Genomic DNA, 23573 nt, shown 5'->3' with positions numbered 1-23573 from the left:
CAATTGCTTCAGGAAAAATGAGATATTGGAGGAGCTAATTTATGAGATAGATTTCATTGGTCCTTGAGCATTAGCGAGTGTGACCCAAGGAATCGCTCATGATACAAGCCAGAAAGAGCCAACCAGAATGGACGTGTGAGCTGACTGCATGGAGCATGAACCGACACATGAAGAAAGAAACGTCGGTGAAACGGTCACTTGATGCGAAAAGTTGTTCCTAAAGATGGCCTCCAGTTTCCCCAGGCATTGCACGAAAAAGTAAAAGTGTATATGAGTTTGGGAGCAATGACAAAGAGCTTAGGTCTAGATACTGTAATAATCACGTGATTGCACAGAAACCCGAGCCAAGGCACTAGGCTCGATGGAGTACTTTGTATTTCAAACAAGCAAACGCAGGATGCGGCTGACGTGCATTCTCGTATTTGAAATTTGGATCTCAGAATTCAAAATTCCAGGTACATTATTCCGTATGTTCGTCGGTGGTCAAAATCAATTAGGAAAAACATTGTCTCTGCTGACGCTAGCCCGTTGCAACACGAGCAGACTTGTATGCCAATTGAATGCGGACTTTGACCTTGTCTTATCTTGGAGATCACGAAAAGGCGAAATTTTTGGAATCAATTGCGGCGGATAAGACATATGAGCTCCAAATATGGCAGATGAACCCCAAGATGCATCCTTCGCATCATTTTGGCACCGATCTGTTGATAAGATCTCGTCCCAGAAGGTCAAATTTATGCCAAATATCACGAGACTTAAGACTTGTGAGTTGGCCTAACATTGTTCTCATTTTATAAGCTTTCTTTCCCCTCTTATATATGTCTACTTCAAGACTTTAAGCTGCTCGTTTCACAGGAGAGATTATGCGCTTGACACAACTACTCACTCAGCATGAGCTATTCCGAAATAACTACCTCATCGCTATCATTTTTCACGAAACTAATTGAATATGGCAGCCAAGGACGAGAATAGCGAAATAAAAGCTGGCACAGCTCAAAAACAACATAGACGAGCTCAAGTCAGACGAGCTCAAATGTTAATTTGCCCCCAGAGTGATTTTTTTTCACTACCCTTGCTGAATTCTTTCCTAGAGAACATCGACAGCGAAAACAGAACTATGTCAAACATCTTGAGGAAGATGTGATACGTCTTCGGGGGATGATTGCTACAACAGAAGACGAAAGTTTGGCTTTGATGAAAGAAAATAGAGCAATAGAATCGACGCTATCAGCTTCAGGTATCAAGGATGTGTCTAGTCTAAAATCGCGAATTAGAAAACTACCTGGCGACCAACCGATCAATTTGCTTCCTCCACAAGAATATGAACCACTCCGCGGTCTTGCCACCTCCGATGCAACCCAAGAGATAAGACCTACCATTAGAACTGTCGACTACGAGTCAGAAAATGATAGACTTTCCAGCTACATCAATGATATGCTCACTCAGGACAATGATCCACTCAATAATTATTTCTCCGATAATCATAATGTACCACATTCAAGTACTTCATCTGGTTCTCATATCAATATTCAATTCGATGAGTTTCTAAATGCATCCTGCCTTCATCTTAGCGAGTCATCCGACAGTTCCACTAAAGGATATGGGGCAATTGATCTTTCCAAACCTCTGCCGCCACTTCCCGGTCAAGCGTCGGTACCTTCAAATGCAGTACAGAAATCATCACCTGACATATCGGTTATGGCGATAAATTTTATTCTTGCGTAAGTCATTCTTCCTGTTCGATGACATGGTCATGTATTGATCTCATATCTACAGTCTCGAACACCCTTGTCGCACCCATTTTCACCATATACCAGATACTGCCCTCCCTTTTGATCCCGCCGGGGATCCATCCGGTCACGAGCTCATGGCCTCAACACATATCTTCGCTCAAGCACCGCTTGAAGCATTTAATGAATCAACTTCCGAAGTTTCGTGGTTTTCTTCTTCCGTTTCTTTGGCTCAGCTATATGCCATGTCGCAGTCACTACCTGTTTCAGACTTTGAGATTACTCCTGTTCAGGCATGGTTTATGATAGCCGAGAAATATCATAATGATATTGAGAGAATAGTCGGAACAAAAACTATGAATAATTTGAAGAGAAGCCTGGGTAGTCTATCTCGCTGTTACCAGTTTGGAGCTGTGATGGATGTTGACAGCTTTTGGGAGGTAGTGGATGACGTTATGATACAAAATGGGAGTTGATAATAAGACTAGGTAGGGTGTTAATTCAGTGGTTGTATTGGGTTCGAATAACTGATAAAATACTTCCCCCAAACACACATTTTCCAATCTGCTGTGAGTACCTATACAGCAAAAAATTGTGAACGTGGAGAAAAGAGCTTGGCGTGGGAGTTGAGATGACAGGTATTCATTGGCGGAGCCTGGAAGGGCTCGAGACCTCGATTCTGCATTGCATGTCCATTAAATTATGATGCGGCAATTTTTTGATTTCTCAGGGTTTCGTCAGGGCAGGCCAATTGCAATCAGTTTGAGTAATGAGATAAATCAGTTCAAATTCGTCATTTTCGTTTGAAATTCCAATTTTAGAATTGAAACCATGATATTTGCATTCAGGTGCGACTATTATCCAAACCGACCGCAATATTACTGTGCAAAACCAGCTGCAAGCAATTTTCCAAAAGTCACGATGCACATTTTCTTCATTCTTTATTCCGAAAACATTGCCACTCGCCTGTCCCTAGCGAACCACACTAAGCCACCCCTTTCATTCTTTATCCTCATGTCTCACTTGCACCCATCGAGCCACATTCTTCTATTCCTCAAAAAGGGCTTCCATTCCCGAGTTCTTCCCTCTACTTGTCTTATCAGGAAAGGAATCAACATCATCATTCCCAACCCACCTTCCACATTTTCCATCTCAAAATTCATTTCCATAATGGATAATAATCACGGTACTAATCGGCCTGGTACCGAAAACCAGGATATACATACGGGTCATGTATTGAAACCTAGTAAATTCCTCAGCGCATTGAGAATTTTGCAACTTCTTCTCGCGCTTGCAATAATAGGGTTGGCGGGTTTCGTGGTGACATTTATTGGGTATTCAGGGGCGATTCTGGATCTTTTCGTCGTATGTTTTCTTTCCCTCTGGTCTATCAATTCGCTCCTCTGATCCTGCGCGACACCACTAACAAAACTTCCCAATATAGGCCAGCGCAACAATCCTAATCATCTTCTACATCCTCCTCTCCACCCACCGTTTCACAAGCATCTACAACTACTGGGCCATCGCCTGTCTCGATATTTTCCTCGTCATTTTCTGGCTCGCTGCTTGGATTACTTCTGCCGTGCAGGTGCGTCGCTATCGTGGCCGATTCAACTACTACGGATGCGGATATTACTTTTGTAGACGCGATCTGTTGGAACTGGAAGAGCGAGATGATTTGAGCGCGGGATTGGAAAAGAGAGCTAGCACTAGCTATTCTACTTTTAGAGGGGTGTATATTGCGGCTACGGTGTTGGCTGCTATTGAATTGTGAGATCAACTCTTTTTATATCATTCTTCTTTGCCTTACGAGCAACTTTATCAGGATAGAGGGTGGAAGTGACAGACCCTTGCTAACACTACCCCAGCGTCCTCTTCATCATAACTTTTGCCGTTACCATGGGTAAAATCCTCTCTCATCACGACGAAGGTCATCACAGTGCGGCCTCCCACAACAAAAAACACACAGCGATGGAAATGCAAACTCCAGGGCAAACAGGCCATGTAGGACAAACGGGTCCTATGCAAACGGGTGCTGCAGGTCCAAATCCTGCGAATCCTGTTGCTCATCAGGGCGTGAATGAACCGGGGTATTCTGGAAATGCTGCTCAGAGGGTTTGAGTAGATAGAGGAGAGGATATGTGGAGAAAATGAGGCGATGGAACATATGAGTTGACTGAGCAATAATGTGGTAGAAAAGTGATATTTGTCGGGTTTTTTGTTTCGTTTGCTAGAAATTAGTGTTCTGGGTCGCGCAATCCAAATCCAAGCATCGTCGTTTTCTTAACCGATTGTAACACAATTGTGTGGTCAACGCCGTGAAATATCGATCGACTGAAAACTCATCTCCTTGTGGATTTTGAGATTACATTCAATCCTCAAACCTAAACCTAATCATCGTCGTCAAGATAGACGCAAAATGCTGCCTGTTGAGTTACCATGTCTTTTTCCAGCTCATTTAGGATTTTGCTGCTATGGTATTCGTTGCGTATTCTTTTTTTCTGCTGCATATTTTGGAATCAGTATAGGGTTAGTTTGTGGGCTAAGTGGTATATGATTGATCGGCTCCGAAGAATGAGGTACATCTGACGACAATCTTATTTAATCCTGCGAAAGATTGATCAGGTGGGGGCAAATGATGTGAAGTTGATATGGACAAAACGATTTTCGATGCCTGATTATTGATTATTGATTTATATTAGTTTTATTTCTCATACCGAGTCCCTAGCGAAACAAATTCTAAGTTTTCGGATAAACATGAGAAGACGGAAGATTCGCCTATACAATCTTCGCGAAATGATCGGCGAATGACTAAAGGCAAGCGGCGGTGACTAGCGGAGATAATTCCATGACTCGAATATCCTGTGACTATTTTATCGTAATATTCTTTTCTGTATTTGTGCAAAACAATGTCAACGCATCCCGGAGATAAGAAACACAATTTCGAAGTCCAAAAATATCCTTCTTAGTCTGAGATATGCTGGAAGAAGCTCTATTTCGCGTTGACTCTCCAAGGTGTTGACTATCTCAGAGCATCGTAAATCTAGCAACAAATTCTCGGAAACCCCAAATCTCATCTTGGGCTATATCGGCCAATCTCGCGCCAACAATAAAATGCAAAATGCATCGTCAGTAAATACTGCAGTCGATAAACTTGTGATTAATTTCTTCCCCTCATCATCATGTGAACACTTGTGCAAATCCCTATGCAGAAACATGAAGAGCGTTATCGTGGTGGCGGAAGTTATTGAGATCCCTTTAAATGCCGGGAAAGTTGTAGAGGTAGTGACTGGGCTACTTCAGTGAAGGTAATAATGATCGTGCTTGTGATGGGAATTGTTAACAACCTCCAATTATCAGTGACGATACAGGATAAAGGGTTGCCAGGGAGGCTTGAAACAAGTCCGCTTATCGCTTCCATCACCCATTGCCTGATTGTTTCTGCCAAATAGAGCTCTGCTAAACTTTGATAGCGGGCGTGATAGAACCCTGTATCATAACATGCTCAGAAGGTTGAGCTCTCCAATCACCGACCATAAACACTCGAGTCACTACAAGGTCCACAGCATCGTCATTTTCGAATGATTATTCCTAATTTTGTGATCCTATATGTGTCAAAAAATCTCAAGACTTTCACTGTCATTCTTCTGAAATGGTTTAAATTGGGATTCATGACCGACAAAACCTGTAATGACTCGAAAAATAACGGTTACATACCCCCCAACTACCTTGTTTGTGAAGACCATTTCTACCATGATACTTCCTTTGAGCAACTCGAAAGTACAATCCTGGGAATAACTTTACCTTTTAATATTACATCCAGAGAACCTTTAAAGCTTCATCGCTACGATCAATAACTTCCTTGGATCAAGGTGTGTGAAACCAAGTATACCTCCGAACAATTCTTTTGCCATGCTAATTAGACTGAAAGACAAAACAGATCTCTGAAAACTCAGGACCTCACAATGAGTTCTAACAGCAAACAGCCTTCTTCCAAACAAGCCATGACAACGGCATCTCAAACTACGGTCACTCGACAACCTGTGAGCAGAGTCCAAAATCTATCTCGTATTGTTGATATGCTAACGTACGTCGTTCTCTAGGCTCCCACACAGCAAATGGGTACCCAATCCAATAATGGAAACAGCACGGCTATATGCCTGGAGGCTTGTGCAGGCGCATGTTACCTCGCTCTATGCTGCCCTTTCCATGGTTGCGGTGGTGGTCCTACCGGCAATGATTGTGGTAGAACTTGCGGTGGCTGCAATGATGGCAGTGGTGATTGCAGTGGTGATTGCAGTGGTGATTGCTAGTCGTAGCCGATGGAAATGAGTTTGGGCACAAGTATTCAATACTTTGGCAAACTCTTAGATACACTGTACCTGTAGCAATATAAAATCATCGTTGTTTTTAAAAATGCGTGCTATCTTCTGTTGACTGTCAAAGATGTTTTTTGATATGTGTGATAGAGTTCGAAAGAAGAATCATCAGGTCTCAGCGCCCCTCTCGATGACATTCCAAACCTTGTCGGAGCTATCGTACGGCGGCAAGGGCGAGGGGGTCCAAAACTTAATCCCTTCCGAAATCTTTCCAATTTTAGGATCCCGAATAATTTAGACCCCTCCCTGGGAGAGCTGAACCAGCAAGTCTCAGGATGATTGCTCGACACTCACAACTAGGATTTGCGCTATTTAATAGAGGATTGGACCGTTACACTGTGTAGCACTACTCCACAATTAAGACGGCAGAAAATATACGAACAGGATCAACGCAACGTTAAGCAGTAACGATTGAGCGAGAAGATCGAGATCCGCAACTGGTTGCTAATAAGCTGTGGCGTAGTAGATAATGCGCGAAGCTTATGAAATGCACAAAGAGTCTGGACCTGACACTCAGATAAATGAAAAAACCGGGCAAGCTACTCGGTATCGCCAGCCTCGTTTGCAGGGGATAGAAGTTTGGTGAAACAACCAGAACGAGATGTTTGCTGACTCGTAGGTTGTGAGACTTACATGTGCGTGATGACTGTACTTTTGTACACCAGAAGCGCGCGGAGCATACCATGCAGGTACCAAAGAAGGAGGAGGTACATGATAGTACGATACCACATTGGAGGCGAGTGAGATTTGATTTGCTTGGCAGATATACGTGGCTGTGTTGGGTATTTGCTATTCACCGTTTGTTCATCAAGTTATGGTTGGTCAATGGTATCTTACACGAAACCACCCGGTTTTTTCAACCCTGTCCTGGTTTGCCAACAAAAGATCTTGAAGAGGTATCCACTATGCACCTAAACCCTACAACGTCATAGAGGCCAATGATATCTGCACGACCCATGATAGCACATGTTTGCTGGATCTGAGGGAATTCAAAAGGCTCGAAAATCCCCCATCGATATCCTCCTCATTCAGACTTCACACTTCAGACTTACACACTTTTCATCAAACAAACTTTCAATCCTACCAAAAACACTCTAAACTGTCAGTATATCGGGATTCGAATCTATTAGACCTCTTTATTGATTATCAGTTATTTAGACATTCCTCAAAATGCCTTTCGAACAACCAGTCGTTGAACAACAAATCCAATCCGAAGCTCCTATGAGCTCCGAGAACATTGGTATCGAAATGCAACAACCAGTATGATATCCCTCTCACAGTACAGACTTACTACCATAATATACAACATACTAATCTCTTCCCTACAGAAACCAGTTCCTACCATGGGTACCGAGACCAACCTTCGTGGTGGTGAGTCCGCTGGCTGTGAATGCTGTGGATGTGGCTGTGGTGAAACATGCTGTTAGAAGACGGAGCTCGGAGTGGTGGAAACGAAATGATGATGATAGTTAGCGATGGATAAGGATTCGACTCTGAAATACAGAGATTTGGAATATGGGTTTACGATTATGACAATACAATACAAATACAATATATACTGATGAGAATAATTTCTCAAATCAACACACAACGTTTGTTGTTTGCTTCATTCGTACTGCTTCATATTGGATTTCGATCTTTCTTTAATGACACCGCCAAGTTGATTTCTCCACGTTTCCGTATCTTGGCTGCTTGCGTCCTCGCTCATCAAGCTTTTTCAAGGGTGGCTGCAGTGATACGACACGGGAAGTACAATTAGCTTCGTAATTGGCTCGGATAAATATGGGTTTTATATCGGGTAATATGGGTACGCACTAGACACATATTTAGTAACTAATTTGCGGGAATTCGAGAAAATCGTTCGATCATGGAAGAAGAGATAATTTATGGAAGGAAGAAGATTTTGGTTAAACAGGTTGTTGTTGTTAATGAATGAATTCAGTTCTCTTTCGAAAGCTTTTCAATCAATCGCTATTTGATACTCAGGAGTTAAGCATTTCCTTCGTTTGTCGTTTTGCTCAACATCTAGATCAGCGACATGCTACGCTCCCTCCCGCTGAAAGACGTCAAGTCAAGCTTTTGACAAGCCTCTAACTCTCATCGCCAATTTCCTTGGCAGAAAATAAAATGAAACTATTGATACTACGATGTTTTGGAAGTTATCACTTGCAGTCACAGTCAGACTGTCAGATATATGCAGCGCAGTCACAAATCTCATCGCACTTTCCCATTTACGCCCATACAAATTTCCACAGAGTCGAGTAACAACAGGTAGGTGCCTAATTCAGTATGCTTCACGAAGTGAGATGAATTATTCATAAATTTCGTTTCCGTAAGACTTGCGCGAAAGTATCTCTTTTCTTTTCTCTTTGCAGTGTTGGTTGTACTTTTCGTATCGGATCGCGAAATCTAGTATTTTCTTTTGTATTCTCCAAACGCCACCATGCATCCACACTCATACCTCGGCGCAATCGTCCTCCTCACGAGTGTCACCACCATCGTATCCGCTCTTCCAGAAAAAGAAATCCTCGTGCCTATTTTGCCTCGTCAATCCTCCGAAGAAGATTATCTCACCTCCGTCTGTTCTCCAAACATAACCTCAGGCACCATCCCCCCCTGCATCGAAGTAATAACCATCCAATCTGCCTGCACCCCCAACGGCACCACGCCTCTTGATTATCTCGCTCACGCACAATGCATGTGTAATGGTGGATTTTTCAGCAACTGGCTTGGATGTCTCAACTGCGATTATGTACATGGTGGACGATCCCCAGCAGTCGTCAGCGCATTTAATACTATTATTACCAGTGCGTCCAATCAACTCTGTACCGGTACACCTACTGCGAGTTTTGCGGCAATTTTCAATAGTTTGGGAGGAGGAGATGTAGCAGAGGGAACGGCAACTCAATTGACGGATTTGTATCCGAGTGAGACGGCGGTTAGTCTTTATTATACTGCGAGTGGAAATCAGGGACCAGGCGCTATTACGGGAAGTGCAACGGGAGCCACGAAGACGGGTGGTACGTCGGCGAGTGTGGCGGCTACGGGATCGTCATCGGCCTCTGGTGTTTCGGCTACCGCTACGAAGACTACTGCGGGAAGTGCTGGTACGACGGCAAGTGGAACTGAAACTGCAACTGGAAGTACATCTCGTTCGACTGGAGGCGCTGCACCAACCGGGGTCATGAGGGGATTCTTGGGAATGGCTATTGGTGGCGTTGTAATGGCTGCATTGTGATTGATGTACTTGATGAGAATGGACGAAGGAGATGAACGTGCTGTATGACTATTCGAATTATTAATTAATAATGCCAATACCATAAAGAGAACGTGCAGCTCAAAGATCTTAAATATTTTATTGTTCCCCTTGACCCCTTCTTATATTCCTAACTCAAGCGAGATTGTCAGATATTAAAGTGTCTAATTATGATCAGGGGTTTGGGAAAGTCAAAATCATCAGTAGGTTGAATCACATGGGAATTACATCCTCAAACGAATTACAAAATTTGAGGCCCATTATCCAAGGCGGATACAAAAGCATGGAACATCGTGTCTAAGATAAATATAGACAGCGGCAACCTATTGCGCGAGATCGATCTTCAGATCAAGACTTTGAAATATTGCCAAAGAATACTTTATCGGTGTAAGTCCTTCACTCACGAAGACATAGATTTCTCTCTTCTCCAATCCATTTGTATAATGAGTTTCCCTAATTCGGTGTGCATCATACCTAATCTGTATCAAGGGAGTCGAAGGAAACATTGCATTATGCACTATATCATAAAATCTCGCAATTTCTGCTACATGGGATAGAAGTCCAGGACCCGAGTTTGGTCAATCCCATATACTTTTCATACGCTAAATGCATTTGTGTATAATGGTACAGCTGCAGTTTCATTCTATCCCCAGGTGCCATTTATCGATATCACATAAATGGTCAGTCACATCAACATAACCTGTTTACCTCCCAACAAAACTCTAAAGATTGCAATTTATGAAATAGAAGCCTCCAAGGTAATACCTCTCGAATGAAAAAAAGAACAGTTATCATATCGACCTCACGCATTCTCTCAAAGACATTCATCCATCCATTTATCTCCTGTTTTGCTTCCGAGTTTTCATCCAAATGTGGACACAAATGCAAAGGAAATCCCTACTCAATCTCGAGTTTATAGCCCTCTAGGGAAGAACTATCTTCTTTCAATTTATTATTATCCTTCTTCTTCTCATCTTTTGCAGACATTCAACACAAGATATCAGACGAGGGCGTTTTATAAGTCTAATCAATCTATAAAATAACGAAACTGGTCGAATTTATTTATCATTATGTGGTCAAATATGGAGTGAACGATTGATTTCTTGCTAAATGTTATGTAGAATTCATAGAATGTGTCTTCACTATGGACTCCTATTTCCCAAACGAATGAGTATTTCAGAAGATTGAAAGAGGAGAACTAGTAATAATAACAATAAGATAAAGAAAACAAGAAAACCCCTCCTCATATTTAACCCATCCTATGACCTCTTCATCGAAACCATAAAGCCACGAAATCACTCAAAAACTCCCTTCATCATCTTTCTCCAAGAACTCCCCAAGCTCTCTTCCCCCCTCTCCCTTCCGCAATCTCGACACTCTAGGATACATAATCTCTCCACCTCGTTTTCACTTGCTCATCACTTGCTCATACACCCTCAAACACCCTCACATAAAACAATCTCCCAACCACATCCTCAACACAACCAGCTAATCCCATCACGCATCCCCTCTCTCAAGCATCTAGTCTCCCAGTCTCCCAGTCTCTCAGTCTCCCAGTCTCTCAGTCTCCCACTCTTCCATCAGGAACTTCGCAATACAACTCTGAAGCGGACATCCACCCATACCACACACCATCACACGACACCCCCATCTCCATCTCCATCTCCATCCCTCAAAACCACCCCATCAAATCCTCTTCCAGAAAACAAAACCCCAACCTATCTGCCTGCATATTCATCAAAATCACAATCTCCATCAAAATCATCCACCAAACCCCCCTCCAACCATAAAACCACACACAAATAACATACCGGTATCTATATAATCTACCTTCTAATACCTATCTAGGTATCTTTCCCCGTCTATATATTTCTCCATACTTTATCCACGCTCAAGAGTATTTTTTTCACTCATTTCTTCGAGCTTGATGTATGTAAACGGAATTTACAAGATCCCTTCTAATGATGAAAAGAAAAATCGATTTCCAGTTCAATCTCAATTTCAATCTCCCTTCCTTCCTTCTTCAAAGCCCTACCTCTCTCCTTTCTTCCCCTCCCCTCCTCCTCCCATCAAATCCCCTCAAACTCAATCTCTCAATCTCTCAATCTCTCAATCTCTCAATCTCTCAATCTCTCAATCTCTCAATCTCTCAATCTCTCAATCTCTCAATCTCTCAATCTCTCAATCTCTCAATCTCTCAATCTCTCAATCTCCCAACCTCCCAACCTCTCATCAACCAACCACCACTACCCTCTTCCTCATGAGACCAAGACACCATTAGCGATACCTGTGTATACAACCCCGACTCCGAATCATTTTCTGTCCATGAAGATCCACCGATTCATACGACTTGACATGTGGGGGAGGAGACTTTCGATATCTCCATTTTCCAGAGCAGGATGGAAAGACGAATTCGACAACCATACCAATACCTAGCTACCTAGGTAATTTAATTAGAGACAGGTTCACTTCATCACAACAATAGAATTACCTCTGTAATGCAAATGAAGACGTCAAGCCTTCAATAGTCCAAAACTCCAGTCAATCATAATCAAATCTCACAGAACGAATTTTATCAATCAAAGACAGAATCAAACAATTTAACAGATAATTTATTTCATTTCGTTTAGTGTCATATCACATAGTAGCAGCTTGGACCATCAAAGCCGCATACCTTAAAACCCATTTCCTTTCCCATCCCATATCAATTATACAATCATCTTCCCTAATTATGCCTTGTTGGCACCAGAAGAACCACTGTTCTTCGCTCTCTCACCATAAGCCTTGGTAGCATAGTCACCACCAATAACAATCAAATCTTCTGGTCTGTAATCATGCTTGCCAGACAAGTAGCTCTCGAGGATAGCCTTGGTACCATCGGCATATCTCTTTTGAGCATCCAAAGAGGTACCAGACATGTGAGGAACCATGGCGTTTCCACCACCGAATGGATTCTTTGCGTAGCGGAGTGGGTGGTCCTTTGGTGCTGGTTGAGGGAACCAGACATCTCCTCCGTAACCGCGGAGGTGACCAGACTTGAGGGCCTCGGCAACATCTTCCTTGACAACGATGGCACCACGGGCGGTGTTGACCAACCAGGATCCTATTTTGATGTTAGTTTAATGATATGAGTAAGCGAAAAAGAGGAAACATACCCTTCTTCATCTTGGAGATCAACTCCTTGTTGAAAAGACCACGGGTCTTTTCGTGGAGAGGGCAGTTGATGGTGACAACATCACATTGAGCCAACATCTCCTCCAAGTCGGTAACACGTCTGCAACCAATCTCCTTCTCAACCTCTGGCTTAAGAGGTTGGTAATCGAAGTACAACAATTCCTTGCAGTCGAATGGCTTCAATCTTCTCAAGACACGCTCACCAATTCTTCCAACAGCAACGGTACCGACGACCTTGCCCTCAAGATCGAACTCGTTCTTGGCGGCAGCGGCAACATCCCATTCTCCAGCTTGGATTTGCTCGTGTGCTGGGACAAAGTTACGGACGAGAACCAAGATGGTCATAACGACGTGCTCAGCGACGGAGACAACGTTAGATCCAGTAACTTCAGCAACGGTGATACCACCGTTGGTCTTGTTGGCAGCATTGAGATCGACGTGATCAGATCCAATACCGGCAGTGATGGCGATCTTGAGGTTCTTGGCCTTGGCAAGACGCTCGGCAGTGAGGTAACCAGGGTGGAAACTGAGAAGGGAAGCTTGTTAGAATCTGCGAATTAGTATATGGAAGATGGGTAACATACGGAGTGGTAATGATAATCTCTGCGTCTACCAAGTGCTTGTCGAATTCGGAGTTCTCTCCCTCCTTGTCAGAGGTGGTGATGAGCTCATGTCCTTGGTCCTCGAGCCATTTGCGGATACCGAGCTCGTTCTCAGTTGTGCCGAGAAGCTCTGGGACCTAATTGTATTCATGTTAATCAATTGATCCAAAGATAGATACTCAATTGAAGTAGTTGGACGGCTACCCCGCAATCGAGTAGAGGGGTAAAGTAAATATATATAACATACCTCTTCGGCGTGCTTCTTTCCGTCGTACAATACAAGAAGTACCTTGACCTTTTCACGATGATTACCCGTTAGCATTCTGATATTTCCAAATGTATGATTGAGCTTCTGTGAGCCAAAAGCAGTCGATCGCGTCGTCCATGTTGGGGTGGTTCTCGCAACAGCAGAAGCTGTGAAGATTGATCGAGCACAAGGAGACGGTCTTGTTGCCAAACGAGAGAGGGAACGAGTGAAAAATACCATTTTGAATTATTGTTTTATTATTTGTAGTTGTTGAAAAAGGTATTGGTTGATTGTAGAATAAGTAACAAAGAGTATATTTCTGTTGTATGGAAGTTGTGTTAGATGTATGTATGTTTGGGAAAGTGCGGGGTTCGGGATGTATTAACCTATATTGGCAGCCACGGTTAGTAACATGTACATCGACCATTTGAGAATATCAATGGAATTTGAGGCTTAAGGGATCAGAATAGAGTTTGGAAGATCCCAATGGGATTGATCTCTTGACCATATGAAGCTATCCATACTTCCCGTCTGATGTTGTTGGCGATGGGAGGGGTAGAAGCTTACCTTTGTTCTGAATGTCTGATATATAAAAAAGATGAAGATGTAGAGGAAGTATACAACAAACAAGAAGGCGGGAACAGCTCTTCAATATATATAATGTTTGATACCTTCGCTGCCTTCAATACCCCTCAATAAATTCGGGATATCACGACTACATTCCATAGCAAGAAGTCTTGGTATTTCCACCATTTCCCCTCTTTTTCCGACAATATTGGGTCAAAACTATCCACAAATGAAAAGTGGTCGACTCGGAGGACTTCGTCGCATTCTCCACTTACAGCACATAAATAACCAACGAGGTAACTGGTAAGAAACTCATGAGACTCGGAGAAGGCCAAAGAATCATTCATCGATCATCTTGCCGTGTTGGGCTGTACTGTGTGGTCAAAGGCCCATTGCCAATTTGGTCCACGTTTCCGAATGGCAATGGGATGATGGCATGATGGGTGGATGGGTGAATCGGTATTCGGATTCTTTGGACCAGCTAGTCTAGGTGATTTCTCGTAGATTCGTAGAATATTTCAAAGGGTAGCTCGGTAGCTTTACGGGGAGCTATGATTCCGCACGTTTCCCGTACATGTATGGTCCACTTTACTCAAGCTAAGCTCAGGAACAGAAAGACCTTCACGTCGAAGTGGATGAGAGATGCATTACATTGCTTGCCACTATCTAGAACGTTGGGTATGTGACGATGATCATGTTAAAGTATGGAATCTATGGACGTACTGTGAAGCACATGGTGATCATGTAAGCTTACAAAGGATGGATTCTATGGTAGTACTATGAAGCTTACGATGATCATGTAAAAAGTATGTATGTATGCATGCCCTATGAAGCTCAATGGACTGACTGGTGGATGTTTCACCAGGTGATGATAATCAATCCCATTCTTAACCTTACCTGTTGACTTGACCCAGCTAGCTGTCTTCTCTCCCAACCCATTGTGACACATATGCAACTTCTGGTGTTCCTGTCCTTTTGCCTCTAGACCTGCCTCGCCTGCCTCGCTTGCCTGGTAGACCCTACATATCATGTCCACTCAATTTGTATGCACATCGAGAAACCGGCATAGTTGTCCTTCTGTCTGTCTATCTGTCTGTCTGTACTCAAACGATCATTTCCCATCAATTTTCCTTCCTGCGGGCCTGCGGGGTAAAGCGTTATTGTGTTACATCACATCCCAACCAATTACCCGCCGGACATCTCTCGGCGTGGACCCCACCAGCCATTCGGTATCTTATCAAAACTACTCGCTTGTACCATTGTACTCTCCGAACTTCCCCTTCATTCTACATACGTAACAAAAATTCGGTATCTACACATCACCACGATAACCAACATCGAAAAATCTCCGTCTACCATGGACGCCGCTCCAAATCTGGTCTGACCGTGCCGCGAGCGTGCTTCAATTCCGCGTTCAATAAATGCACCTCAGGAGTTGCGCGGGGTATAGGTCGTGAACAGATGTGCATCCGTGCCTAGTCCTGGTTCTGTATGTGCAGTGTGCAGACCAGTCAACGGTGAATGGGTGTGGTGGCATTGCATTTGGGGTCCAATATACTTCTTGGCAATGTTCGAGACCGATGATTTGCACGGGACCAAGAATGGGGCGGCTTCAATGGCAGGTATCCGCGGTAATTAAGAGGCCCTAATTAGTGACTAGTACACCTTGTTGTCTTGATATCCAAATCAAGACAAAATAATCGGGTTTCAAAGTCGCAATGTAGTCTTGGCAATCACTCCCTCATGGTCCAAATTACAACGTCAATCAAATGAGTTTTTTAATTGTCAAAACGCTCAGTGGTTGAGATACGGTCTTGATTTCAATACAACGACTTATTTCATTCATATTGCGAATGGAAATGCCTCCACAACTGCGGCCAAACGCTTCATGGGAGAGCGATGCGGAGTATGGAGCAGAGAACAGATAAATCTCCGCATTGACGAATTCGCACCTTTGAAGTTGCCAATGTGGCTCTCAAGGTTGTTCAAGCTGTGACAGAGGTTGAAAGCCAGCCTTCAGAGAATCTCCAGATGCATCACATTGTCAGAGAAATAATCTCGCATGGCCGTGTTAACCAAGAGCACGAGAAAATAAAGTAGAAGGGCTACGTTTAAGCCCAAGAGTAGTTTCATCTCCCCTCTTCTTTTCGAGCTCTTCAACTCTTCTTTGTCCCCTAGAAGTTCTCACGTCCTCTTTACCGGCTCAACCCTTCAAAGTTAACTCAAACTTTCCTTGTCTTTGGTTTGGAAACGAGATCAGGATATCTGGACATTTTTCTTGATAGTCTCGATTGAAAAACACCCGTTCAATGATTGATGACACGAATTGGAAGCAGTACAAAGGCTTTTTCTCTTCTGGTCGAGGAGTGGAGATGAACTATGGGGAGTGAAGCAAAAATGGGTATGCGTAGTTCGCAACGCGATCATTATATTCGTGCTTCAGCTTGAACATTTGATCACTATGATATTTTGCCTTTGTAACTTAGACTAAGCAATCTTACCTTTTTCATTCAGATCTATCTTGCTTTCCTAAACTCAATTGTATCCAGAACATCTACATTCATGAGAACGGATCGGTATTGATACAAATTCTCTTGATCACAGATCAGGAACACTCATTTCTGCTTGTTCCGAAGGGGTATTCACCCATCATGTTTCCATCAAATTATTACCAGCCAGCGATGCAGTTATCTCGAGGGGTTTTCCAATCCTTCGTTTTTTTGTTTGAGTTCGAATAAAGTACATAAAGATATTGTAGATATCAACGAAGATTTGGAGCCAAGACACACAATATTCAAGCCCGGGATGAGTATCTGATGTTATTCCAGAAAATGTTATTCGGGAATAGTATCTATTCACGATATCTCAACGAGTCACGAAAGTGACCCCTATAGGGCATTTTGCCGCCATTCTCCTGTTTTTTTTGTTTCGACATGTCCTATCAGTCACCATCCAAGTCAAAATTCTGACGATTGATCCAACAATGAATGGTGTAAATTATCTTGAGGATACCGAGTAACGTTCAGCATCGTTTATTTTGGGATTGATATGACGATTCTCGACTGTTCTCTCATCTCTTCTCTTACATGTGATATTGACTTGAGCTATACATGGAGAAGTTATTTATAGGATTAAATGAATGCGTGGGATCAGCTTCTCAGGGCTGTGAACTTATAATTGTATGTTCTGTGAATAATATGAGTATTTTCAGATAAATTCTTTCTTCATCCACATGCGATATTAGATACCGACGGCTTTGGAATACACTTATATCTAAATATATTTAGAATCAAGAAGACTCATTGCTCAGTGGTTCTGATCTTAAACCTGTTTCCGAGTGTATCATACCCTAATGTGAACATTTTCGAGTCACAATACCTTCATGTGAGACTCATTTTCATGAGCTTTTGACTGTAGTGCCCTGTTCTTATCACTTTGATACCCCTCGAATGCATCTTTCGAGTCAGAATGCCCTCTATTAGGACTCATTATCTGAACTTCAACTCGAAGTTAAAGACAGGAAAATAGATGGTCGTTTCACTTTATAGCTAGCTTTTCTCTACACAGATTCGATCGCATCTTGTGTAAATAGAGTGCCAGTGACGCAGTACTTACTATATAGTTCCTAATTAATAACATTTTATTCTGTCTAGAGAGCTAATCTATGTATGTATAGAAAGAAGTAGTTGTTATATAGAGATCTTTATCTATCTCGCAATCTTACCGAGATATGATATGGAAAGATTCCGGGGTAGTTTCTCTCAAGCTCGATACGTTCCGATGCATTCTAATTCACCAATCTACAAGTTCAATTGCGAGGTTTATGAGGTCTTTTGAGCTCCTCTGTCTCGCTATAATAAAGTAAATTTGGTTGGTTGGAACACATTCATACTAATTCATATTCAATTACGATTGGAACTGAGTCAAAAGTGACTAAATCGAGCCGAATTTCCTCAAACTACGGCTAAAATGAGTAGAATATCGTCATTTTCAACGTATCAGAACCCCTCATTGGCTCGTTGGGGTATATCGAAGACTAAATGATCAAATGTAGTTAATATGGTTGTTCTTATGTATATCTTGTCTTTTTATAAGCTTAAATGTAGTCAACTCCATCAAGTGAAGCTAAATTATGTCTAAATTTGATGAAAAATGACACGACAAATTAAGTTTCTATGGATGAGTGTCTCTTACAGCTTGAGCTGAGGTATATCTGAGGGCTCAATGGTTGAAGATGGTCTATGATACCATTCTTCCTTGAAGTATCACTGAATCTCTATAAAATGCGAATGGACTTGGTTGTTCGGAGTATCTATTTCGGTGTTGATACGTATTTATGATCACCATCTTGGGAAAACAAGAATCAACACTGAAGGTATACTCAGAGACGCTCAATTCAAGTACTTCCTCCTCATTATTACCAATTCTGATTTTATTTAGATGTTCGAATATCTCTGAAAATTATAAATGCACTCGGAAGCGAAATGAAAGCAAATTTTCCCTTCTCTCACTGGTTAATCAACCCTTTCTACAGATCCCCTCCGTTTATAGAGAGGAAATGTTTCAAAAGAGCTGGGGGTAAGTTTGGAGTAGCTCTTGTAGCATTATGAGATGCGAAGTTTCGGTCTTGTAGAGGTGCATGTATTTCCTCAAAATACGATAAAATATAAGGGTGCTGGCTATCTATCTTTCACTCTATTCAAACAATAGGGAGCACAGGAGATTAAATTCAATACCCTACCTCTTCTGGACCCCATAAACTTTAATAAAAGACGATTCCCTTTTCTAGTCCCTATTAAGAGGCAGACATCGACTGAAACGGTATCAAAACTAATGTGTTAAGAATTCAGTGTGAAAAGCAACGTTGTTAAATATTATCTATCTATCTCTAGGTGTTCTACCTGTATCTTGCGGTAGTGCGACCAGCGCCTGTACCTCTTGCATCTATGCATGCCTCAATTAAGTAAATCCTCAGTCGTACGACCAGCGTATGAGACTTCCCGGTATCTAATTATGTCTTAATGGAGCGACCAGCGCATCTAATGTCCAAATCCCTCTATGAAATACCATACAAGTTCTGCAGAACGTTTTGTTTCCGAACATTACGCTCCTTCGTCCTCAAAATAATATTTAGGTGCCTTTTTTCCCTTGTCTTTATGCTCCTCATCTCGTTTAGAGTACTTTGAGTGACGGTGCCTATGCGAGGAGCTTGAAGTCGAATCTCTGGAATGTTTTCCTTGAGTGTCTCGTCTCAAATATTTTGCTGGCCCAGGTTGTTGTTCTTTTGACGTTGACCCTGAAGGTTGACTGCCTGGTTCATATGCATTAGACTCCAATGTCCATTGCGCGTCTCCTTTGCTATCAACAGTTTCTACATAGATGAACTCTTTGATTCGCCAATCCCATCGGAGGCCTTTATCCCTCAGGGCACTATCATAAGTGTGTTTCCAATGATTCACAATCGTTTCTGGCACGTTGCGAAGAACCAGTCGAGGAGACCATAGAGAACTTAGCGCCCATTTCTCCACAGACCTGAATGCTTTTCCACGGTTAATGTTGTTTTTATTGGCCATGATGCCGAACAAGCGCCTCACTTGCTCCTCAGTGAAGGCGTTTGGTCGCCTATGAGTTACTCCTCCAAAGCCTGGTGGTCTGCCGGCTTTATTGAGTATCGCCACTATGTCACCAAGCGTATTTACCTGATCACTCCCCCCAGGCCCTGTTCCTTGCATACCTTCAACTATGGTGTCAGGTCTGTGCACTGCTCCCAGATGAACTGTAGTGATGTATGCTAGTCGATATAAGTCCACATGATCAAACATAAGACATATCCGTTCATCCTCACAGCCCTCTTCACCCTGCCATGTATCTATCCACAGATCAGCCACGACACCCTTATTGGGATGGGTTTTCTTGAAACCCGGAAAATATCCTGAGTCCCAAGGAACAGTAGACCATACTCCATAGGGTGGTTCATCAGGTTTAAGAGGAATGTACTTTGCTCCAGGTATCTCAGTCTGTAGCTGTTCGAAGGTTGCTGGTGAGCCTGGGGTCTGGGCGTAGATGGAAGAAGGCCCCCGTGTAGGCGGAGAGAGCTGTCTTTGATCTTCAACAAAATTGCGAGCACCTTGCTGACGCTGAGCGTAATTATGAGCAGCCGCGAGACTACCATAATCTTGAACTTCCTGGGGATTTATGATTGATGGGTTAAGATCACTTGAATTTATGGATGGTGGCGGTGGACTATACTGCTGGAAGTATTGCGCGGTCTGTGGTTGAGGTTGGGCAATATTTAGGTTGTCAAATGTAGGTCCATATTGTCCGGCGTTTGAGTTTTGTCCATAATTCCCTGATGAATAGTGGCTTCCTGATGCAAGAGGTTGAGATAAATGTGAGGAAGGATATGAATAATGTTCTCCTGACGCAAGAGATGGTTCATATTCCTCAGGTATTCTCCCTCTCACTGGGCCCGCCTCACCACTGATGATTTGATCGCGAGACCAATAAAGATCACGCAATTCATCATACGTATGGGCAACTCTGTTGTTATAAGACATGGCTGTTCAGTAAAATTTAGGTGCAGTTCTTAGTTTGCTGATCGATCTGATTTGGTAAAGAGTGATGACACTAAGCTTGCGACTCTGGCAACTAGACACTGCAAGTAGATTCCGAAGACGAGCTTGGCGACGGGAATGCCTAGAAACGTTGCTAAACAGTAAGGTAATGTATTACTAGAGAAAAATAATGGATGGTGATAAAGTGTGTATGAGGTAATATCAAGAAGATTATCTTGGTTCACAAGTGTTTTGTTATTGTTGTGTATTCTGAAGATGTTTCGTACTTTGCAGACTCAAATCAAGAGGGTCACACCGTCCCCTATTATTCTCACGATCCCCCTGTAGCCCTTCTCTGAAAAGCTTTCAAGATGACTGTGAAAGAGCATTCTGACTCAAAAACTGCATATGAAGAGTGACTCAGATATGGTATTGGAGTCAACAGCATAGGAGATTCACTTCAATGCCTGACTTTTCCAGCTCACATGTATTATATTGAAAGACTATTTCGGTTCCCGGTTCCCGGTTTCTATTACAGTGCAGATATCAAATGAAGTGGTATGGAACCCAAAATGTTGAGAAAAATTTAGTGGAAAAAGCAACGTTATTAAGCATTATCTATCTATCTTCGGGTCTTTATTACCAGTAGTGCGACCATCGCATCTACATTTGAAGCCACTCTATGCCCCGTTCAAAGAAATCCTCAGTCGTGCGGCTAGCGCATCAGACTTCCTGGTGTCCAATTACATCCTAATAGTATGACCAACGCGTCTAAACTCAGTGTCTCTCTAAGTCCTATACAGAAACACCTTATCTACGTACCCATTATAAGAAGCTTTCCCTTTACTGTCCTCAGAGTATACCCTACTGTAACCATGGTGAGATTTGGAAGCGCTCGATTCTTCACGTGAATGTTTAGAAGTCGAGATTTGAGGCTCCACAGTGACTACATCGTATTCCTCTCCCCTTCCCGCTTTGTGATACTGTTTTGCTTCATCTAATGCCAATTGTTCTGCTTCCAACCTGCTCTGCTCTCCCCAACTCACTCGCTCTAATCTTTTCTGTAGGGCGTCCACTTCATCTGGATCATTCTGCAAATATTGCTGTTCATGGGTATCTTCTTTCTCTGCGGTTGTGTTGGTCCAAGTGCGAGCTTCGGCGGGTAAAGGTGGGTAAGTATAGGTCTGTGGTATGTACCAAATGGTTTCAGGTCCAATTTCTTTATCACGAGACATGAAGTAGGGAACTCTCCATTGCCAGCAAAGCCTCTTGTCCGCAACGGCAGAGGCATTGTCGTAGCCAAAATACCCCATGATAGCTTCTGGTAGGCCTGACACGAGCTTCTTAGGAGTCCAATATGGATATCCTTTAGTAGCCTTCTTTTTCCCTGTACCTAGACCTATCTCAATCGACTTATTATTGCTTCCCATCCACGCACCTAAGATGTTAACTGCTGCACCACGCTGTCGATTTTCCCTGTTTGCCATGATACTAAAAAGTGCCCTCACTTGATCCTCAGTGAAGCCAACCTATGGAAGAGGTCGCAAATCACTCACATTTCCAAACCCTTTTGGTCTACCCGCGCTATTGAGAATGTATGTTGCAATTTTTATACACTCCAGATCATTGTTGCAGCAATCAACAGTCGAATTCAAAGTCGTAACAATGTATACAAGTCGATAAAGATCCACATGGTCAAAGAGATGACAAGTTCGCATTTGCTCATCATCTAGCCAAACGCCAGCCCATAAGGCTGCTACAGGGCCGCGCTCATGCTTGTCGAATCCGGGACTATATCCCGATTCCCACTTGTTTGGATAGTCGTTTACTCCATAAGGAAGTTCTCCCTGATCTTTGAAAGTGGGAATCACAGCAGGCAATCTTGTCATTACTTGCTGATAGCTAACCGACGGGGAACCTGTAAGCGGGATTGGAGTGCTCATGGGATTAGTTGGCAGATTGGGATAATCAGAACTTTTCGGTGTGGAGGATTTATTTTCCACTTGCACCTTTAGGTAGCCCAGACCAGCTTCTTCCCAGGGATCTTTGAAGGATGTTGTATTAGCCACATTTTGATCTCTATAGTTGTATCCGGACGAGGCTGGTGCCTCAGTTGTTGTTTCCGCGTAAGAATAGCTTCCAGTACCAAAAGACGATCCTTGATAAACAGGCGGTGGCACATCAGACTTAGGAGCCGGTCCAGCTGTAGCGTAATCCTGCTGCTCGTATTGTCCCTGGTAAGAAGGAGGATGATTGACTTCATTGTATCCTCCCGTGTAACGCTGTACCGGTGGTGCTGGCGCTGGCTGGACGTATCTTCGATGATGATCTCTTGCATCAGCATTTCCTGAAGACCTTCTTGAAGATGATCCACGGTTTGAAATCCTATAGATCGTCTCCCTTCCTTGGCTTGCTTTTCCTTTCTCTTGGTTGCGGGAAGATATTGTTGTAGATATCAATCAGCTCTCAGATACTTAGAGTTTCAGAAGCCCCAGTCTACTGTCAACTTGAAACGACTTCTAGACGTTTAAAGTTATCTATCACTATGTTGGACTTGCACGATCTTGATTGAGGATAAAGCACCGAAGACGTTATGTAACAATGAGGGGCGTATCTATGATGATCAAGCCCAAATATCAGCGTAGGAGATGGTCAAAGAAGAGGAATGGGTGTTGTGTGTACAAGAGGGTTGTACTCAGTTGATATTATGTTGAACAAAAGGTATTTCCTTGATTCGCAAGATTTTCGTTGTACTTCGATGTGTTTTGGGGATTGAGGTAATGTATATGTGAGGTTAAATCAAGAGGGTTGCACCGTTCCCTATTATTCCCACAATCCTCTTGTTATCTCTTCCTAAAAAGCTTTCAAAATGACTGTAAAAGAACAACATCCTGACTCAAAAGATGCATGTGAAGTGTGACTAAGGTGTGATATTGGAGTCAACAACATAGGTAGATTCGCTTCGAGCAATAACTATCTGACTCGAAACATTGATATCGGGATATGAGTACATGTAGAAACAGGTATTCGAGTCAAAACAACCGATTAATGAGTCCCATGAATC

General features: G+C 42.8%; 8 protein-coding genes across 8 annotated transcripts; 5 read left to right on the top strand and 3 right to left on the bottom strand.

Annotated features, from left to right (window-relative positions):
- Window positions 1-652: 652 nt before the first annotated feature.
- On the top strand, window positions 653-2553 carry EAF02_003371 (uncharacterized protein; the record flags this gene model as incomplete). Its single annotated transcript, XM_038899419.1, has 4 exons — window positions 653-764; window positions 957-1035; window positions 1092-1721; window positions 1777-2553. The coding sequence occupies 4 exons, from the start codon at window positions 653-655 to the stop codon at window positions 2204-2206; spliced, it is 1251 nt and encodes a 416-aa protein (XP_038760346.1). The 3' UTR covers window positions 2207-2553.
- A 347-nt stretch (window positions 2554-2900) lies between these two features.
- EAF02_003370 (uncharacterized protein) lies at window positions 2901-3851 on the top strand (the record flags this gene model as incomplete). The annotated part of the gene is made up of 3 exons (XM_038899418.1): window positions 2901-3095; window positions 3175-3500; window positions 3599-3851. The coding sequence occupies 3 exons, from the start codon at window positions 2901-2903 to the stop codon at window positions 3849-3851; spliced, it is 774 nt and encodes a 257-aa protein (XP_038760345.1).
- A 3300-nt stretch (window positions 3852-7151) lies between these two features.
- On the top strand, window positions 7152-7772 carry EAF02_003369 (uncharacterized protein). Its single transcript, XM_038899417.1, has 3 exons — window positions 7152-7210; window positions 7268-7369; window positions 7438-7772. The coding sequence occupies exons 2-3, from the start codon at window positions 7280-7282 to the stop codon at window positions 7534-7536; spliced, it is 189 nt and encodes a 62-aa protein (XP_038760344.1). The 5' UTR covers window positions 7152-7210; window positions 7268-7279; the 3' UTR covers window positions 7537-7772.
- A 780-nt stretch (window positions 7773-8552) lies between these two features.
- EAF02_003368 (uncharacterized protein) lies at window positions 8553-9347 on the top strand (the record flags this gene model as incomplete). Its single annotated transcript, XM_038899416.1, has 1 exon — window positions 8553-9347. One exon carries the CDS (start codon window positions 8553-8555, stop codon window positions 9345-9347), a length of 795 nt encoding a protein of 264 aa, XP_038760343.1.
- A 2747-nt stretch (window positions 9348-12094) lies between these two features.
- EAF02_003367 (uncharacterized protein) lies at window positions 12095-13628 on the bottom strand (the record flags this gene model as incomplete). The annotated part of the gene is made up of 4 exons (XM_038899415.1): window positions 12095-12468; window positions 12521-13065; window positions 13124-13278; window positions 13389-13628. The coding sequence occupies 4 exons, from the start codon at window positions 13626-13628 to the stop codon at window positions 12095-12097; spliced, it is 1314 nt and encodes a 437-aa protein (XP_038760342.1).
- A 1894-nt stretch (window positions 13629-15522) lies between these two features.
- EAF02_003366 (uncharacterized protein) lies at window positions 15523-15951 on the top strand (the record flags this gene model as incomplete). Its single annotated transcript, XM_038899414.1, has 2 exons — window positions 15523-15586; window positions 15647-15951. 2 exons carry the CDS (start codon window positions 15523-15525, stop codon window positions 15949-15951), a joined length of 369 nt encoding a protein of 122 aa, XP_038760341.1.
- Window positions 15952-19057: 3106 nt separating this feature from the next.
- On the bottom strand, window positions 19058-20512 carry EAF02_003365 (uncharacterized protein; the record flags this gene model as incomplete). The annotated part of the gene is made up of 1 exon (XM_038899413.1): window positions 19058-20512. The coding sequence occupies one exon, from the start codon at window positions 20510-20512 to the stop codon at window positions 19058-19060; it is 1455 nt and encodes a 484-aa protein (XP_038760340.1).
- A 740-nt stretch (window positions 20513-21252) lies between these two features.
- On the bottom strand, window positions 21253-23418 carry EAF02_003364 (uncharacterized protein; the record flags this gene model as incomplete). Its single annotated transcript, XM_038899412.1, has 4 exons — window positions 21253-21280; window positions 21332-21972; window positions 22066-22894; window positions 23384-23418. The coding sequence occupies 4 exons, from the start codon at window positions 23416-23418 to the stop codon at window positions 21253-21255; spliced, it is 1533 nt and encodes a 510-aa protein (XP_038760339.1).
- Window positions 23419-23573: the final 155 nt, after the last annotated feature.

Source organism: Botrytis sinoallii, assembly GCF_014898435.1.
Source record: "Botrytis sinoallii strain Bc 23 chromosome Unknown BSIN_005, whole genome shotgun sequence".
Classification (NCBI taxonomy): domain Eukaryota; kingdom Fungi; phylum Ascomycota; class Leotiomycetes; order Helotiales; family Sclerotiniaceae; genus Botrytis; species Botrytis sinoallii.
Note: the sequence above shows the minus strand (reverse complement) of the source record. Positions and strands in the feature narration are given on the sequence as shown.